Source organism: Trifolium pratense, linkage group LG5 (genome assembly GCF_020283565.1).
Source record: "Trifolium pratense cultivar HEN17-A07 linkage group LG5, ARS_RC_1.1, whole genome shotgun sequence".
Taxonomy (NCBI): Eukaryota; Viridiplantae; Streptophyta; class Magnoliopsida; order Fabales; family Fabaceae; genus Trifolium; species Trifolium pratense.
The window spans coordinates 49917567-49937596 of NC_060063.1; the positions used below are offsets into that span (position 1 = coordinate 49917567).

Sequence of the window (20030 nt, forward strand, 5' to 3'; positions counted from 1 at the left end):
ATGACATAATGTATATGGCCTAAATTTAATGAGTTATTCAATTTAAATATAGGTACACCTATTTAACCTAAATGCTTAACAGCAAGCATGTATGATGTATGAGGTGTTATCCACGACTTGATTAAAGACTGTTTTAGTGTCGGTGAATCTTTTTATTGTATAATTATTATTCCTACGTGCATTTCCTCTTCAAAGTATGCATTATTCCAATCATGTAATTCTGCATGTAAATAGGTATAAAGAAAAGCAATTATAAAACAAATAGTACTCTTATACAAGAATTCACAATCACCCTATCAATTTATCGTCCAATGAAAGTAGTCATATTTGTGGCATACTAAAAATGTTACACACAACTTCTATTTTGTTAAAATGAATTAATCACTACAAATTAAATTTCTTAGGTATTTGTATTTATTACTACTTATGACGTGTTTGGATGCATCTTTAAAAAACTACGACAACCGCATCCTAAAGTGATATTTTGCCGTAAATTTGACAAACTATGAATTTTAACTTCTTCTAGACCGACGTGCGTTTATTGGTGTTTTGACATAAAAACAAGCACTTAATTGGTGATAAATTATTTGCGAAAATGTTCTCTTATTATCTTGCATTAATATATTTTGTGTTTCACATTTTCTTGTCCAATGTCCTAAAGGCATAATCAAAGAGGGCAGAGCAGGCCACAAGGCATGGATTTAAGGATCATGATTTTCCAAGATGCCTCTTGAATCAAAGTAAATCATGGACGGACCCATGAGAGCAAATAAGTCAATTTATTCCACTAAGGGTAAAGCTTTATAAATTTTCACTACTATTTATATGAAACAAAGTCAAAATATAAAGATTTGGTGCCAATTTAAACTATGATGATGAGTTTAAATTGCATTGGCAAAAGTAACTTATGATTAATGATTAAAATTTAAATGTACGTAATTGCCATGTTCTTCATTTATTGATCTATGCCTTGAGAAGGCTTTTACTTTCACTACTTACTAATTATTACTACTACTTCAAATTAATCAAAGCGCCCATTGCTTATTACGCGATGCAAGTTAACGTGAGAGGGGAAGTCACGAGCTCTTTAAGAAAAATAGGACCTTGATTTTATTGCTCTTTTTTTTTTTTTTTAAATTTATTTATTATTATTATTATTTGCAAGGAGGAATTTGGGGTACCTCTCATGTGGTAGTGGAACTAGAGCTGTAAAAAGGGCCTTAAGGGGCCGGCCCTTTAAGGGACGGACCCACTTATTCCTGATTATTAATTTTATTTAAATTTTAAACACAATTTTTTTAGGGTGCCGATCGTGGACAGTGCTGATTGAAGAAAACGAGAATAAGTTCACGACACTAGAAAAATTGTTTAAAATTTAAATAAAATTAATAATCAGGAATAAGTGGGTCCGCCCCTTAAAGGACCGACCCCTTAAGACCCTTTTTACAGCTCTAGGAAACCCAATTGATGATTGTTGGAGACGTGACAAAAACTGGGAATTGGAAATGTGACAAAAACTGGGGCATCTCTTTTTCCTTTTTGTTGCTTTTCTATGTTCACACAAAACAATTTTTTTCAAATTAAAACAATCTCCGTATTTTTTTTAACTAAAAAAAACGATTTTCATTCATGCAAATTTATAGAGTGTATAAATTGAATCATTACATGTTTAAATTCGCTAAAAATGAAAAAGGGTAAGTTTGCAATAAAGCTCGCAACACGTGAGTTAATAGCATAAAAAAAACCTAATGATAAAGTCTGCAATTGATATGACAAAATATAAATGTCCAGAATAACAATTTATCCGGATCTGCAATGTTGAAGACACTGAAGTTATTGAATTTACATCGAATTTGAATTGAAGCAAATATGAACAAAACAAACATCATATAAAGATGGAAAATCAAAACAAAACATCCTAGAAAGACGGGAAACCAACACAAATATCGTACCAAAACGAAAATCAAAACAAACAACTCGACGCCACTCTCACAAAACCCTAATTTCCATTTGTTTTTTTCTTCTTGTTTATCCACTAAAGAGGAGTGAATTAAGGTCAATTTTAATTAATAAAATATTTAAAGTCTCACAATTTCCTATAATTCATGAAAATAAATGGGGCCAAAATATATCAGTCAAAATATTTAAAAAGTTAATTTGTGCAATTATTAACTTGATTTTGATTTAGTCATGAACAAAAATAAAAACTATATTCATTTGATATTTTTTTTATACATATTATCTATTTTCTTCCGTTTCTTTTGGTTGCCAAAACCAAATCGGCATCTTCTTCCATTTCTTTTGGTATTGGTTCTTCCCTAATGAATTTAGATCATCTTTTGGCGGAGCCAGAAAATAATATCAGAGTGAGTTATAAATTAAATATGAAAATTATATTGCATACGAAAATTTAAATAAGCATAAAATTGATCATAAAAAATTTAATTAAGTACTTTAAAATAATATTACACGTGTATCAAGTGACTTGAAATCATTAATAATTACTAACTTTGAACTAATACTTGCACAAAATTGAAGATAAAAAATATTTTATTATATTACATATATACTAAAACAAGAATGATAGTTCTTAATTGAAAAAAAAATGTGATTTTTTTTGGGAAAAAAAATGAAAATTATGGGAATTTTTTTCAAATGTGTAATTTAGAGTCTCTAAATTAGAGCTATATAGATGTTAAAAGCATTAATTTTTAAAGATATGTATTTGATTGAGCTTAATTGCATATTTGGGACCAACTTAAAACTTTTTAAACATAAGAGACCAAATTAAAAAATAAAATAAACATAAGAGACTAAATATGCAATTAAGCCTGCCTATTTGCTTAAGTGATTTGATATGCTATTTTCTATTTTGTTCCTCAAGGTAATTATATGCTCAAATTCCCTTTAACATGATAAAAATGCAAAAAATTTGGCTAGAGAGGTTCAGATTCGCGCACCCATTCGGCATCATGGAAACCAAATTTCCGCTTGGCCACATGTTAGTTTAATGAAAACACTGCGCAAACAAATATTTATACTAACATGATGTAATATTATTAAGTAACCATGAACAGGCGAGTTCTACTGTGCACTAGTCATTTAAGTCTTGCACCATGCAAGACTTCTTTTCCACCGTTGATCAAATTACACCACAAGATATTATCATGTATGGTTTGTACTATATAAATTAATAATTCTTTTTTTTTTATTCTTTCTCTAATTTAAAAATAATAAAAAATCAGTTCTCTCTCGTCTTTTCTTCTCCCTCTATTTTCACAATGGACGACAAGTCACCTCTACGCATACCACCGCTGCCGTTTGGCTGTGTTTCGCCTGAAATCATCAACATTTAATTTCTCTCATGCTCAGAGGATTTAAAAAATTCAGATTAGAGAGATTTTAAAAATTCCCACCGCCATTTTCACTCTTATTTTCCGGCCACCATGGGTCGCGTATGGATAAACCGGACTGATCATTTGCTTTCCCTTGATATTAGCAATAAAACCCCTAAACTTACTTTATGATTGGAGAACCATCGTCAACGACCGACCACCTTGTCAAAACTTGTCTCCGCCGTGCCGGAATTAGTATTTTCGACCACCTCATTTTTTGTTGCCCACCATCATCAATCTATATATCTGCCATCATTTTCTCCTTTCTTTTATTTTAAAGTTAAATTGTTTGCTTATGGTTATGGGTATCAATGAAAACAAAGATGAATGGTATTTAATTATGCATATGTGAAATTGTAAATAGAAACAAATTTAATAAATTTAGGATAGATTTGGGATAAAGATCAAGATGCACGATAGAGTACTGATCTGAGGAAGAAGGAAAAAGAAAGTGTTGGTGAAAGAGGGCGTCATCCATCGGCAACGAAAGCAACTGCTGCTTGGTTGAGATGAAATGGTCCAGGAAGAAAACAACAATCAAGTGTTTGTTGACCCACAATAAGATTCGGTGTACTCTTAAATCTAATAGTTAGGAGAAGTTGTGCACCTTGCTATTTCACATTAGACAAAGCTACCATGAACATATTAGTAATTTCTTATTTTTTGGGTGGGCCATGGCCCAGCCAGGCCACCCCTGTCTCCGCTACCGTCTTCAATAAGAATATCAATGAGAGTATCATAGGTTAATGATCCGCACTTTAATTTTTTTATTATTGAAGTTTCATGACGTGATATAGAGGGTATCAAAATTGATCATCAATTTAATATCAATAATTTATGTTAAAAAATAAATATAAAAGGGACCACTTATTAATAATGTATGATATCTAAAGTTGTATTACCATTGGAGATGCTCTTATACTTTATAACATTTTCTTTTATTAGCTTTAATTCTTTGTGGAAATAAATTTTGATCAAATTTTACTTAAATAACAGAAATAAATTAATTAGACGACATAATTGATAAAAAAATTAATGTTCTGTTAAAAATTGAGAAGGTCAGTAATTTTAGGACAATTAATTTCGTAAAAAGATCAATTAATTTTGTCAAATTAAGAGTTCCGCAACATGCGTGTCAGACATTAAATATAAGTGTCTTTCGTAGTCAAAATATAAATTTAATTAGTTCACCATGTTACATAACTCTAACCATTTTCGTTGGACCAATTATTTTTCATACTTTACTTTGTGACTTTGTTTTTTTTTTTGACAAAAAAAAAAAAATTTATTATGTAACATTATACTTTTACTCTTTTTTTTTGTCAAATAGTCTATTACTAGAATTTCATTTTTTAAGTTGAATAAGTTGAGTATTTGAAATTCAAACTTTAATTTCTGTCTATAAAATGTGATGTCCATTTATTTTTACTATTAGGTTAATATTTAATTTAATAAAAATAAACTTGTATGATAGTAAGAATTTGTCTTACTTTGTAGTAAAACAAGGTAACCAACATTTGACTACCCTAAAGTATCCTTCCTCGGTTCCATTTTTTTACAACACAGTTTTTTATCTTTTGACAGTTTGAACCTTCCTTCCCTTTGGGCCTTTTACTTAACAGACAAAACAGAGCAATTGCTTCCCGTAAAATCAGAAATCACAAAAACACTTTGGGTCCTACATGTTTAGTTTAATCACACCCTTTACCCCTACCCCTCCCTTTAATCCCTTTATATACAACCCCTTCTAAGTACATTCTTCTCACAACACCACACTCTCTTCATTTCCTTAAACATGACAACAACACTCTCTTCCCTTTTCTTCCTCTTCTCTCTCCTCACCTTTTCTCTCATTTCCTCTTCACCCCTTCAAGACCCTCATTTGGTTACTCAAGAAGTTAACAGGTAACTAAATTCATCACAAACCCATATAGCTTTACACACAAATAATGTGCACTAGCTAATTATGTTCATTTTTTATTTTGTCAATGTAGTACTCCCTCGAGTCTTGTAAACAAAAAAATGTACGTGTATGGACATTTTTTTTTGTTTATATTCAAGACTAGAGGGAGTACTGACTACGGAGTACTAGTAAATAGTAACGATTTACTAATTTTTTATATTCTATTTTTGTTTAATTTAATGTTGGTGTAGGAAAATCAATGGCTCATTAGCTAGGAGGAATTTGGGATATCTCTCATGTGGGAGTGGAAATCCAATTGATGATTGTTGGAGATGTGACAAAAATTGGGAACAAAACAGACAAAGACTAGCAGATTGTGCAATTGGGTTCGGCAAAAACGCGATCGGTGGTAAAAACGGTAAAATTTACGTCGTAACGGATTCCGGCGATGACGATCCCGTGAACCCGAGACCCGGTACAATCCGTTACGCGGTAATTCAAGATGAACCATTATGGATAATTTTTGCAAGAGACATGGTGATTCAACTAAAAGAAGAACTTATAATGAATTCTTTTAAGACAATTGATGGAAGAGGAGCTAGTGTTCATATTGCTGGTGGTCCTTGTATAACAATTCAATATGTAACTAATGTTATAATACATGGTATACATATACATGATTGTAAACAAGGTGGTAATGCTATGGTGAGAGACTCCCCACGGCATTATGGGTGGAGAACAGTATCGGATGGTGATGGTGTGTCTATCTTTGGTGGAAGTCATGTTTGGGTGGATCATTGTTCTTTGTCTAACTGTAATGATGGTTTAATTGATGCAATTCATGGGTCCACTGCAATTACAATTTCTAACAATTACATGACACATCATGATAAAGTCATGCTTTTGGGTCATAGTGATACTTATACTCAAGACAAGAACATGCAAGTCACTATTGCTTTTAATCACTTTGGTGAAGGTCTTGTTCAAAGAATGCCAAGGTATTCATTTTTAATCTCTTCTTACCAATTGTTTCTTTGTTCATAAGTAATTTTTATTTTTTATTTTTTAAAGATCTTATTGGTGAAATTCATATACTAAATGCAAAGAAGTGTGAACAATACATTAAATGTTCCAATGTCTTTTATTATTTTACGTGTAATTTAATGTGGTTTTGTGGTGACGTCAAACACGGACTTAGTAGAAAATTAACGTTCTTCATTACACGTTCTATTTAATGTGTATCGTACATTTGCTGACGTGAACAATTGTGATAGATTAACTAATAATACTACTTATTAATTTTTGAATATTAAATACTTGATAAAAAAGTATTTATATTAGTAAAGTGATAAGGAAATTATTAATGATACTATATGAAAGTTGAGGTTTCCAATTTCTTTAATTTGAACATAGTACATACATCCAAGAAAAAGGGGGAAAAAGGGGTAGTAATAGTCAAATAAAAAAGTGAAGAAATCAATGTGTATGTATGGGAGTGACCTTTTTTTTACTTTGTGAATACTCCAAATTAGTGTTTGAGTGTGTGGGGTATTGTGCAAGTGGTGAACTTAGAAAAACATGTGATGTTTTTGCAGATGTAGGCATGGTTATTTCCATGTGGTGAACAATGACTACACTCACTGGGAAATGTATGCTATTGGAGGAAGTGCTAATCCTACCATCAATAGTCAAGGAAACAGATTTGTTGCCCCCGATGACAGATTCAGCAAAGAGGTAACCAATAATAATAATAATCATTAAATCAAAATTATATAGTATAGGTTGGCCGGATCCGAATTCTATGAAGTCGGAGACAGGTGACTGCAGTAGGTTCAATCAGTGATTAAGATCAGATGGTTTAGATTTTCAGCTCGAATTATTTCTATAAAAAAGTATTAATTGAATTATGTGATGTGAATTGGTATAGGTGACAAAGCATGAGGATGCACCAGAAGATGAATGGAAGGGATGGAATTGGAGATCAGAAAATGACTTATTGGTAAATGGTGCATTTTTTACAAAATCAGGAGCAGAAGGAGCATCATCAAGCTATGCAAGAGCATCAAGTTTAAGTGCAAGACCATCTTCTCTAGTTGGTACAATAACTACTGGTGCTGGTGTACTCACATGTAGAAAGGGTTCTAGTTGCTGATTATGACCCCTCAAGAAAACTTTGCAGGCTGGTCAATTAATTAATTTGAAAAAGAAATATCAATTTAAGGGAGGAAGTTGAAAAAGAATGATAACAACTCTATATAGAATTATTATAGAATATGGGTTTGGTCATTTCTTTGGCTAGGAAAAATATATTTTGATTTCCATTTTACTTTCTTCCTCAATTTTTTTACTTTTGGTTTTTTATGATTTGATGTAGTAGTTTTTTTCTTAATGATGATGATTATTACAACCTCTACCTATGTTAAGTTAACAACCTCTTGGAATCAAGCAAGTGTAGAAGAGTTGATATTGAAATGATATTGTGAAATTATTATGGTTACATGTTTCTATGTTGATCTGTTTCTCTTTTTCTCTGTTTTACTTTACTCTGTTTGTGACCGACACATTGCAGATATAGAAATGCTTAGTGTTGACTATGACCAGTAATAATGCAATAAATGTAAAAATCCAAGTGAGAACGAAAGGAAAGGAAATACCTATCCCACCAATCAAGCTAGAATTAGTTGGTATATTGGAGAAAACAATAAAGTGTTACCGTAACTGCTAACTGATCGGATTTTGAATTTTTCAAAACTATAGAATAAAAGGTAAATTTTAATATGGACCACTTCATCAAGTGGTTTATGGTGGACCAGTCATGAATAATATTATAATGAATAAAAATTTTATAAAATCGATTGTTGAATTGAAAGTTTATATCATATAGATCATTCATAGAAAAATTTAGAAAAATTGAAAATCATTTGATATGTTGTTGAGACACATCAAGATTAACGGTTTATTAAATAACGTAAATCTTGATGGGTCTCAATAATATATCAAATGATTTTCAAATTTTTTTTTTAAATTTATGGATGATCTATACGATATAAATTTTCAATCCAACAATAAATTTCGTAAAATTCATATTCGGTAGATCACTTGTCCACGGCCTAGAATAAATAGACCATAGTTGATAATTTCATTAAGGAATATGAGAATAATATAAAGTCACCTTTTTTTGACAGAGGATAAAATGTCACACTAGCTAGCAAAGATTTGTTTGAATCTTTGTTCATCCAATCAAAAGCCAAACATGTGATTCATATACTTTTTTTCTTTCAAGTAGTTTAGTACAAGCAAAAGTTTTTTCCTATGTTATTTACCAATAATTTAGAACCGTTGGATTGTAATGGTGCAGGGATCTTTTGGGGCACTTGATTTTCCTCTTAATGCCGGCAGACGTCACAGATTAATACACAACGATCTCCTTTTTCATTTTTATTTTTTTTCCTCTCACATTTTTTTTATGTATATCCTCTCACATTTTCTATTCTGTTGTTTATTGTGTTTTTATTTTTTTTTGTCAAGTTTGTCTGGTGGCTAGAAAATCCATCTTAAAGGTGAATAAGTGGAATGTCTCGGGTTCGAACCCGGACTCCTGTACATATAGTGCGATGTCCTTACCAAACTGAGCTAAACTCACGGGGACTATTGTGTTTCTATTTCTATTGTATTTTTATTTCTTTAAAAAAGTCCGACCGGTCCAAAGATAAGACAACTAAAACAAGAAATTTAGACCCCGGAAAAGAGATATACTAAAAGAAAAATGTAGCTTATAAATTCTAAGTTCGTTAGTTTATGATAGAAAAATATCTCGAAGAAAAGATAAAGACATTAAAGAAAAAAAAATATAAAAACAAAACAAAAACTTTACAATTCTACAAAAATTCAAACAATTATTTTTTTTATTCACTTTAAAATCCACTTTATGCGTCCTGTGATCTTAGTTCGATTGAAAGGGACATTATTAAACAACTTTAATTTTAGTTTTAACGATATTATTTCTAGCTCTATGATTAAAAGAGCTTCTACACCTAAAAAAATTGGGCCAAATGGTACCTAAAAGACATAAGCTCCTCATTATATTAAAAGACACAAGTAATATTATATTAAAAATTGTAAGAATTATTTATTTTAGGATAAAATATTTTTACAAATTTGTACAAAAAAAAATTACAAATGAGTCTTAAAACGGAGAAAGTAAAAAAATAAGAATAAAGGTTGATAGTTCAAAAAAATAAATAAATAAAGGTTGAAAATAAGTTAGAGGACAAAAGAAAAAACATTATAACAAAAAAAAAATCTGATATGGAAAGCTCACAATAAATTCCATAGGCCCTTTAATCTAAAGGTTCTTAATGGTTGCTCATGGGTGAGAGATATGATAGGCTCTCTCACCCTAGCCCGAGCCATAATTTAGAGGTATTTATCCGATAATCGGTGAAAGTAAATCATAAGTACATGTTTATTAAAAGTTAATTGTGAATATCATATATAAATCTACTTAGGTGATATATGTTTTTATTGGTTGCTGAATAAATATTACCAAATTATAGTTTAGGCCTCATTATAAACAAAAGTTTATCCTTTAATGGTGAATAAATAAGAAATCTCGCCTTTCAACTTTAACCTTCATCAATTATGTTGTTGGAACAAAAAATTTCATTAAGAGTACTTTACACACATGGAAGAACACACCAAATCTCATCTCCAACCGTCATCTATCTCTTTTCCGGCCTCTGTTTCTCTCTCAGTCGTTGGATCTCTGTCTCACTGTTCTCTTCGGCCGCCCTATCTATCTCTACTGGCCTGTTCGCCACTCCATTGTTGTTACTAGGAGGCGTGTTGTTGTGGTGGTTGGAGTTGCAAATCTGGTGGTGATGTCGATGGAGGGAGGAGGAGGCGCGAGTTTGATTTCTGATAAGAACAATTCTCGTAGAGTGGACACTCTTCCTAAATTCTTATGAAGAGTACTTCAATTCTTTTTTTCTTTTTTTTACTAAAATATCAACTCATTGGTGTTTTTTTTTGTCAGATAGTCTCGTAGTTAGAAATTTCACTCTTAAAGTGGATAAGTAGGATGTCCGAAGTTTGAACCCCGGTTCTATATATAATATGCGATGTCTCTTACCAACTGATCTAAGCTCACGAGAACGATTCATTAGAGTTTTTATTTACAAAATAAAAGACACAAATTCAAAAGATAAGTGATCCAATGAATTCTTAAAAATTAGAGGATTAAACTAAAACTAAGGAGTAAAGTTAAATAAGAGATTTAAATGAAACTTTTTTTTTTTGACTTGATTAAATGAAACTTTTAAAAGCTAATATATATTAGATAAGAGACAAACAAAAGTACTTTTAATAAAGATGATAAACCAGCATCGTGGTGAAGGTTGCTTGATTGTGTAAAAATAAAATACAAAAAAGTGTCCTGACAAAATACTCGTAAGTTACAAATTGCTTGCATGAGTTTGGAAAATAGAGAAGATGGATGAACTGGTCACAAAACTGAAGGTGGAGGAAACACTGAAAAAGTATAAAATGCACATGGAATAGCTTCTTTGGTGGAACTCCTTTTCAAAGACTATTTATTTTTTTTGGTTACACCTTTTCATAGAGTTATTTGATGAGTTTGTGTGAGCTAATATTTATAAATTAAGACTATGACTTTTACAATATTCAATTTTGAAAAATTGAGAACTAATTTAGCTAATATTTATAAATTGAGAACTTTTACAATATTTATAAATTAACCCACTTGGGTTGGTGCATTGGTATTGGCTTGAGACCTGGGAGTGTGCTCCACTTGAGGTCTGAGGTTCGATTCTCTCTGGCGCCAATTTGGGTGGACTAATTTAGCTTCTTCAAAAATTTTTTTTGAAAAATTGAGTGTTTTATAGTGAATTTTCCTATGAACATATTATTTCGTATGAGTCGAACTCGTCTGAGCTCAACTCAATAGGAATCAGCTTAGCTTGAAACTCAGCTCAAGTTCGACATGAATTCTTTTTTCACTTCGAGTTCGAAAATGGTTAACTTCAAAAGCCAAAAAAAAAAAAAAACCTTAGATAAGTCCTGGAATTTGAAAATTTTGATCTCTAGAAATAATTGAGGCTAAAGAAAGTACTGTGCAACTAAAAAGTGGGGGATCATCATTATAAATAATGTGATTTAATTGCATCTATATACAAAATTAAGTTTTATTTTGGTATATAGAGCTACAACTATGTGCAGGTGAATTAAGTTGTGCAAATGCTTGTGTTTTTCTTCACAGAAAAAAAATGTGGTTTTTTTCTCCTTCTGGCACTACAAAATGCTCTAAACCTCACGATCTTCATTCTGTTTTCTATTGTTCTAGTCACAAAGATGAAATGCAATTCATAATGCAAACTTGAGAGATGTTTTAGCTTATTCATTCATCTGCAATTTGAATTCTTTATTCATAATATGATTCATCATAAAAAATTGAGATGGTATAATTTGAGCTTTATAATCTAAATGAAAAATGTAATAGCAACATGAGTTAATTAAGATGATGAAAAATAGAAATGACAAGCAACTTTGCTTCTAAGGTTTGTGGTTGGATTGGATTTCAGTCTTCAGCTTCATACCATTGGTGAGCTGATTGATCATGAGTTCAATCTTCCAGTTTTTCCTTATTTATCATATGATCGAAAGGGAGGGATGATAAACGCTATGGTTTTTTTTTAACGATTTGGCCTGTTTGATGGGCATATGATAAAGTTGTCTACAAATGAAGTACAAAAGAAAAAAAGAGCTTACTATAAAAAAGAAGAAAAAAGAGCTTGCAAATATTATGGAGATGCAAAAAGATCAAAGTTCAATCATTGTGTCCTATTGGTTTATCAATTTGGTATTTTGGAATGATAATACAAGTGCTGTTTGGCATATTTTATAGTTTTGCTTCTGGAAGTCTAATGTTGGTGTCACATTTTTTGGTTTGGTTTCATGATTTAGAAGAAGCATCCTTTTCCGATATGTTGGTGTCACTGTCACATACTCTTTGCACACTGTTGCCTTCCGAAGTGCTTGACCTTGACTTTCTCTTCCTGATTTTATCAGTTGACTTTATTCTAAAGTAGTAGCATCGATCTCGTATGTGTTCTTTTTTTTTTTTGACATTGATCTCGTATGTGTTCTTAGTTTTCATTGTGTTCACTCTATTTTCAAGGTGAATTTAGCTTTTCACCTTTAATTCTTATTTTTATGAATTTTACGCATCTGTGTTCATAGCGACAGTTAGGTTGTATCTCAAAATCCTCGTCCCATTGGCTGTCGAGTTGTAGAAATTGCTTTCCTCTTTCTGGGTTTTTTCGGCAGTTTAGTTGCCTGGGTAGAGATCCCTTACTGGTTGCAATTACTAGCTTATCTCAGCTATGAGTTATAGGCCTTCTGATTTTGTGCAGCAGATGGACCTTTTTGAATTTAGTGTTGGAGTGTTGTTGTATTTTAATTAGGAAGAAGGGATAGGTACCTTGTATGATATAGGTTATGACTCTGGTCTGCTTGATGGTCTGATACATGTTATTGGGTACTTGTTTGTTAGTTTTGTTGCTTTTGGGATTGGTCTTGATCTTGCTTAAACTTTGACTTTGTTTTGCCATTGTGAGATTAATTTTTTTTCTTCATAATTTGATGAGTGTTAATTATGAGCCTAATAACCCGAAATCCGACTCCAACATGGATACTTTGTTCCTTGATTCTTGTAAAGGATGAGATGCCTTGATAATGCTTAAGGAAACTGAAATATGAACTCTTTATTCATAATGCACTATTCGAATGGATGGTATGTTTGAGTCATTGAATGTGCACAAAATCACTTATGCATTCATTCGTAATTGTAGTGTTGTTTGCGTAATGGTGTCGGCTTATTTGGTGACTTGTAGTTTTTTCTCTTGATCGGATTTAAAATATCGTATGGTTTTGCATTTTCCTTTTCATTGTGTGTGGAGTGACAGTATAGGCCATGGTGCTACAACCTTTACTTGTGCAGTTTAAATTCTCAGTGGGATCACAAAGGGGAGAAGTGTCTTTGCTAGATCTTGCAATGTTTTTTACTGCAGACCTATGCACTCGATAAAATGAGAGATTCATTGGTTACAATCAATGGCTTAAATTTGGTGAGTGTTGGTATAACAATCACATAGCAGTATATTGAGTTTAATGAATATGTTGTGTAAGTGGAAATTACATACACTAACATCCAATAGAAATCAAACGCCATGTCATATAATTAAAGTGGGTGTTGTGAGGTGATTTGGTGGTAGTGGGCAGTGGCGGAGCTAGCCCGAAAAATTAGGGCAGACCACTACAAATATAAATCGAATATGCAAAAAAAAAATACTAAAAGAAACATATCATATTGAGGAGTGTGTCTAATATGGATATCTCAAAAATAGTAAAGTCACTGGGTTTGGTCTAGTGGTGAGGGATTTAGGTAGCACACTTTAGGTCATGGGTTCAATTCTCAGCTCATTGTAAACCAAAAAAAAAAAATAGTAAAAGGTGGACCATTACCATTTTTAATAAATAAATTTTAAAAATATATTATCGAATATATTTTATGTCAATTCATGTGTAAACTTCATACTTTTTAATTAGTTCTTCTTGCATTTATGTTTATAATATTATATGAATCTCTCCAACAAAAATTTAAATTTTTTTAACAAAAAATTGATCAAACATGAATTTTTATACACAAACTCTATTTTAAATACAAATTTGAGTATTTTTTTCTCCACAAAAATATACTCGAATACTTCGACAAAATAAATTACACATTTTAAAACATCTATAAATTATTAAACAATAAAACATTAGAAGGGATACTTAAAAAAATAAACTAAGCAGGATATTTGAATTTTGGGTCGTCCAAATAGAGGGGTGAAACCCCCGCAAACTGGAAACCTGTTAAAGAATTCTGGATTGTCTGGTTTGAGACCCCGCAAATCGAAAAGTAACAAACTACAGAGACTATTTTGTGGGGATTTATAACCGCCGCTAAACAGTATACCCATGAAAAAAATTAACTTATTTGATATGTGTGATATTTTTAAACTTAACTTATTTGGTATGTGTGATATTTTTAAAGTTAACCTATGAAAAAAAAATTAAAAATTTTGGGGCGGGCCATGGCCCTGCCCAGCCTATGAAGGGCTCCATCCCTGTTTGACGGATAGATAGTTGCTATTAGATGACATGTTAATACATATCATATTTTCCCAGGTATATTTGTGTTGATAATTGTAAATACAAGTCTTGGATTTAGTAACTGAATACATGTGAGCTCTTATAAGTTATAAGTGGGTACAAAAATTGCAATTGATGAATTGATCATGGAGTAAACAGTCATTTTAGTCCTCGAAAGTGTCACTCGCTGTCAAACAAGTCCTTGAATGAACGAAAAGTAAAAAAAACTCCCGATTATTCATTCTGTTAGTCAATTTAGTCCAAACCGTTAAACTTCTGTTAAGTGTGATGGTGTGGCATTATGACTAGGATATTTTATTAATTTGCTGATTTTATTAATGTCCATTTGGCTTTTATTTTAATTAACATTAATTTAAAAAAACAAAAACATAATAAAAGATAGTAAATTAAAAGAAATTCATACACTTCACCAAAAAAAGAAAATTCATACACAACAATAATCAAACCCAAAATTTATCACCGAAATTCATCACAAAAGGGATCCAAACCTAGAAATCAAAACAAAAGGAAAAAAAAAAAATTAGAAATCTTACTTCCTAATTTCATTTACAAACCATATCAATTTTGACTATCTCACTTACAAAACCTTTATTAGTCTTCAATGAATAACATTTACCTTCCATAGCTTCAATTTCAATTTCTGGGTTTGAAGATTGGAAGAGCATTCAAATAAATTGATTTTTGGGCTCTTCTCTTTCCCAACAACATCCGTGTATTCTGATTACTCCATCTCGCTATGGAATCTCGAGATTTGACCTCGACTTCTCCTTCCTCAACCACACCATCTGCATCGTTACTTCCAGCACCGAAGTCCACAACGACATTTTCGCTCTCATCGTTACTTTCAGACTCTTCTTGTTTCTGGATTTGAATTAGGTTGGGTTAGAAGGTTATGAGAAGAGCAGAACCATGTTTCTATGTTGGGTTTGAAGGTGAGATGGGTTGGGGATGGTTTTTTCTCCAGATGAGCTGTGTTAGATTTTGTAAATTTTTGTTAGGTTTGGATGATTTTTGCTTCTTGTTTGCCATGCTCTTAGAGATGATAATTCTTAGAGATGATAATTTCTTCAAAAGCGGATGATGTTCTTGTTCTTTGTTTCCTTGTTGTTGCTGCTTTTGTTAAGATGTTTTAGGGATTTTGTGTGTCAGATTTGATTTCTAAGTTAGTAGAATTTGTTTTAGTATGAATTTGTTTTAATTTTTTTTGTATTTTATTGTATTTTCTTTTTTAAATTAATGTTAATTAAAATAAAAGCCAAGTGTACTAAAAAAAATTCAACAAATTATTAAAACATCCTAGTCAGAGTGCCACATCAGCATATTATAGGACACATCATCACAAGTTAACAGATCTTTAACGTTTTGGACTAAATTGATTAACGGAATTAACAATCGGGGAGTTTTTTTTATTTTTCATTCTCTCAAGAACTTATTTGACAGCGAATGACACTTTCAGGGACTAATGTGATTGTTTACTCATTGATCATGTAGGTTGTGCAACCTTTAGTGGGTACAAAATAAAATGCATTTTTGTTTTTTTATTAAACATACCAAAATTTTGGATTTAAAAAGTATAAACACTTCTTTAATATACCAAACAAACATGCATTTGTTTTTTTCCCACCAAATACATAATGTGATACAAAAGCAAAGAAAATAACTAACTGATGCAATATCAGTTACAATACAGTTGAGTTTTTCAGTAACAAACAAAACATGAGTTAGTTAAATTAGTTTGGCAGTTAATTTGTTTGACAAAATCCAAAAACACTTTTCTAATTATCTTAACTTCTTTATTTCTCTTTTCCTTTCAATCTCATCTCATCACAACTTATATTACTATATATAGCATACCAAACTAGATAGCTAATTATATTCATTCACAACTTTTATCTTCAAGTGTTCAAAGCATATTCATCAATCTTCATTCTTCCCTTCAAGAATCTTGAGAAAGAAGAGTAATTCACAAGGCAAGTACTGCAATTGCAACATTATCTTGAAATTTACATTCTTTTAGAGATTGTAATTTACAACTAGCCATTCATTCATTCATTCATATTTCAATCTTTTTGTCTCAGATTCTGGAGAAGATCAAGAAAAGAAACTATCAATCTCATTTAAGGAGCTTTGTACAAAATGGGAAATCAAGAGAAAGGGAAAGGGCTGATGGAACCTGAAAATTCTGCAGAGAAATTAACAGCGCTGGTTGTAGATGACGATAAGCTTGTCCGAATGATTCATCAAGGTCTGTTGAAAAGAGCTGGTGTGAAAAATGAAGCTGTGAAAAATGGTAAAGAAGCTGTAGATATTCATTACAGTGGTCAAAGATTTGACATTATTCTCATGGATAACGAAATGCCTATCATGACTGGGATTGAGGTACATAGTTACATTATCAGTTTGCTTACTAATTTTGTTTTGTATACTTTCTTGTTGAGGCATTGTTTTTTATGCAGGCAACCAAGAAACTGCGATCAATGGGCATACTTAGCAGGATTATTGGTGTGTCGTCGTGTACAGAAGCAGAAAAACAGGAATTTATGAAAGCTGGGATAGATGACTATCAAGTGAAACCATTGACCATTGGTGTGCTTAATTCGATTCTTGATGTTGTAAAAGCTAGCAAGTAGCATGGCCTTTGTGGATGATGTTGTAAGAAATTAGGAGAACCTTGGGTTTTTAGTGTAGATAGTTTCTTTTGAAAAATATTTGCAAGTTATCTCTGTGATTTTCAATTGTTAATTCAGTATGTCATAATTGAAATTTGAAGCTACTCAAAAGCTGTTTGTGGTTACAATATTTGCATGTCTCAGTTTTCTTCTATTTTTGTTGGTTACAAAGTTTCGAAGTTTTCATTAACTACATATGCAGCCTGCAGAGGTCATAAATTTTCATGATTCCTCTGAGTGTAGCATATTTTCAGATAGTATAAACTAGCAAGATGAATATGTTTACCAATTTTGATCAAACAAACTTATTAATAATTAATCAAATAGTGAAACATGCTGAATTTTTTATTTAATAATGTGCATTTCCTATATATGAAACCTTGAACAGAAAAATCCAATGGATTGCTCTTCTTGCTAGAAAGGGATTACAATCTATGCTCTTTGAAAAGTTGAGGCATTCTTTTATGATTGCTGTCAAGTGTCTAATCTATTGCTGGCTGTAAAACGAATCTTCGGCTTCTGAAACGTGCTTTGTAAGGATTGTTTCTGATACCAACAATTTAGTTTCATCACCATTAGCAGTCATGTCCATACCATGCCAAATATTGAGGACCAGCCATCTTCCAAAACAATTATGTATATCAAAATTCTATAATAATACATAAGTGTTAAGAATTAAGATTTAGCATTATAATTGTTTTCAAAATACAATTTTACATATCACAGAATGTACACATTAATACTTCTCTAACAAGATCGATAAAACTTTGTAGTCCTACGAAGTTCAACATCATCATTCCAGTTCGTATTAATGAAGCTTTGCCGAGGAGGGTACCTCTCCGCATGTTGGAACAAGGAACAGTTTCTGAGTTCTGACTCACTCTTGTCTGCTGTTACTGCTGCATTGATACCAGCAATGATAATTTCATGATACACTCATTTCTCTTCATCCTCAGAATCTGACTTTGCAAACAATGGTTCAGGTTGACTTTCGGCATATGCTGAAGCTATGAACTTTGGTTCCTTTGCAACACCAACATATTTTAGGATAGCTTACCTCGGATCCTCATCCATCCATGTCTCCTTAATCATACCACCTTTCTGCAGTTAAGTAAAAAATATAATTACCTTCGACTGTCATTTTGTAAAGTATGAAGACCAGAGAGTCAAGAAAAGTGATAAGAAAGAAATACAAACAAATCCTGTTTCAGAGAATGCAAGATGACACAAGAAAATTATTGAGTAACATAACTAATAATTTGTTACCTGATTCAGTTTAGGATGCCAACTTTTGAAACAAGCTCAAGATTTATAATCTATCAAAGAAGCACAATAAACCTCTTGTTGCGCTATCCCTTTCCACGGATGTTCCAGTAAAAAATAGCTGCTCATCAGGACTGTAAGTGAAACCAATATTTGTTTGTCCGTAGTTATTTGGCAGTTCTTCAAATACCTTCAATGATTCCTTTGTTTTGCGCAGATCCCAAACCTACAACATAATTCATCGGTCAATCAAGATTATGTAGGCCTAGTAAAGAAAGAAAACAGCAAACTATGAACTATCATCTTAAGTATGTGATCATTTATATACCTTCAATGATAACATGGTAAGGATGAGAGATTTTGCTTTGAGGCTGCATTCTGAAACTACTTCCAGGTACTGTGCCAGGTTCTGGAAAGGCAGCAGAACTATCCACATCCTGTATGTTTGAAAAGCCATAATACATTTCAACAGCTATATAATTAACAGTAACAAAGAAACATAATAAAAACTCGGCAATATATGATAATAATTAACAAGTCTCGCGGCGCCAACCTTCTTGTTTTTCTCTTCTGGTTTTGGCTCTGAGTCCTATTCATAAACCCAACATCAGACAACATTAGAGTATGTTTGAGTATGCATTGAGTGTTGTTGCTATATGGGAATATATCACTATACCTTGTCAGTTTTCTTTGTAGGTGTAGCTATGAAACTATTGAGATTTTGAGGGCCTTCATAAATTTAAATTCTGCAATTTTCTTTTATACAAAAAAAAATAGTTACTATACAATATATAAAAATTAAAAATAAAAAAAATGTTATTTCAGAAGCACAATAAACCTCCTCATCGGGTGAGATTTTAGGCACTAGACTACTTCAATAAAATGACTTTTGACTATGTACTTCTTGCAGCCATGCAAAGTGCAAAACACGCAGAGACTACCCTTTAAACATGCAAAACACGCAGTAGTGTTTGAGCTTAAAGATTTTTACACTTTATTCTACTTTTACCCTTTAATTTAATAACTACTTACTCTAAAATAGAAACTACCCACTATCAATTATGTCATTTTATATTTATTAACCACTTTAAAAGTTAATTTTACCAAACACTTTAATTTCAATTAGTTGGCTTTTCAGTTATCAGCGCTAGTAGCTTCATTCGTCAAACGTGCTCTGATTCTCGTTTGCTACGGTAATTCCTGAATTTTAATTCTGCATATTGCTGTGTTTTTGTTCATAGCAGTGGAGTTCATGCTGGACACTATACTATGCTTATACAAGTGCAGCACTTTCAAATCAATGGTAAGTACTAATTACTACTAGTTTGAGGAATATTCCGAATCTTACGGTATTTTTGTGTGTTATTCTATTCATCATAGTGTATATTCATTGTGCACTTTTCTATTTGTCACATAAAGTGTCCACTATGAAATAGTAAAAATATATGCTGCACAGCTAGTGGTTGTAGAATAGTAGATATGGTTGATTTATCTATTGGAGATTTCAAGCTTTCTTTAGTTATTACAAGTTAAAAGATTATTGATGATTTTCCTTAGTGTCTCAGT

General features: G+C 31.7%; 3 protein-coding genes across 3 annotated transcripts; 2 read left to right on the forward strand and 1 right to left on the reverse strand.

Annotated features, from left to right (window-relative positions):
• The first annotated feature begins 5139 nt into the window (after positions 1-5139).
• Positions 5140-7795, forward strand: LOC123883873 (probable pectate lyase 22). Its single transcript, XM_045932818.1, has 4 exons — positions 5140-5300; positions 5550-6296; positions 6894-7032; positions 7226-7795. Exons 1-4 carry the CDS (start codon positions 5191-5193, stop codon positions 7448-7450), a joined length of 1221 nt encoding a protein of 406 aa, XP_045788774.1. The 5' UTR covers positions 5140-5190; the 3' UTR covers positions 7451-7795.
• Positions 7796-16668: 8873 nt separating this feature from the next.
• On the forward strand, positions 16669-17162 carry LOC123886846 (two-component response regulator 24-like). The gene is made up of 2 exons (XM_045936123.1): positions 16669-16911; positions 16989-17162. Exons 1-2 carry the CDS (start codon positions 16669-16671, stop codon positions 17160-17162), a joined length of 417 nt encoding a protein of 138 aa, XP_045792079.1.
• A 766-nt stretch (positions 17163-17928) lies between these two features.
• LOC123887030 lies at positions 17929-19182 on the reverse strand. Its single transcript, XM_045936306.1, has 4 exons — positions 19018-19182; positions 18793-18901; positions 18468-18690; positions 17929-18302 (listed from the first exon to the last, which is right to left on the reverse strand). Exons 1-3 carry the CDS (start codon positions 19080-19082, stop codon positions 18511-18513), a joined length of 354 nt encoding a protein of 117 aa, XP_045792262.1. The 5' UTR covers positions 19083-19182; the 3' UTR covers positions 17929-18302; positions 18468-18510.
• Between the last annotated feature and the right edge of the window lie 848 nt (positions 19183-20030).

Coding starts and splice junctions, on each gene's coding strand:
- LOC123883873 (XM_045932818.1), top strand. CDS start 5,191: ATGACAACAACACTCTCTTCCCTTTTCTTCCTCTTCTCTCTCCTCACC. Junction 5,301..5,549: donor GTTACTCAAGAAGTTAACAG/GTAACTAAATTC, acceptor ATGTTGGTGTAG/GAAAATCAATGGCTCATTAG. Junction 7,033..7,225: donor ATGACAGATTCAGCAAAGAG/GTAACCAATAAT, acceptor GAATTGGTATAG/GTGACAAAGCATGAGGATGC.
- LOC123887030 (XM_045936306.1), bottom strand. CDS start 19,082: ATGTTGTCTGATGTTGGGTTTATGAATAGGACTCAGAGCCAAAACCAG. Junction 18,902..19,017: donor CAGAAGAGAAAAACAAGAAG/GTTGGCGCCGCG, acceptor TCAAACATACAG/GATGTGGATAGTTCTGCTGC. Junction 18,691..18,792: donor TTACCATGTTATCATTGAAG/GTATATAAATGA, acceptor ATTATGTTGTAG/GTTTGGGATCTGCGCAAAAC.
- LOC123886846 (XM_045936123.1), top strand. CDS start 16,669: ATGGGAAATCAAGAGAAAGGGAAAGGGCTGATGGAACCTGAAAATTCT. Junction 16,912..16,988: donor CTATCATGACTGGGATTGAG/GTACATAGTTAC, acceptor TTTTTTATGCAG/GCAACCAAGAAACTGCGATC.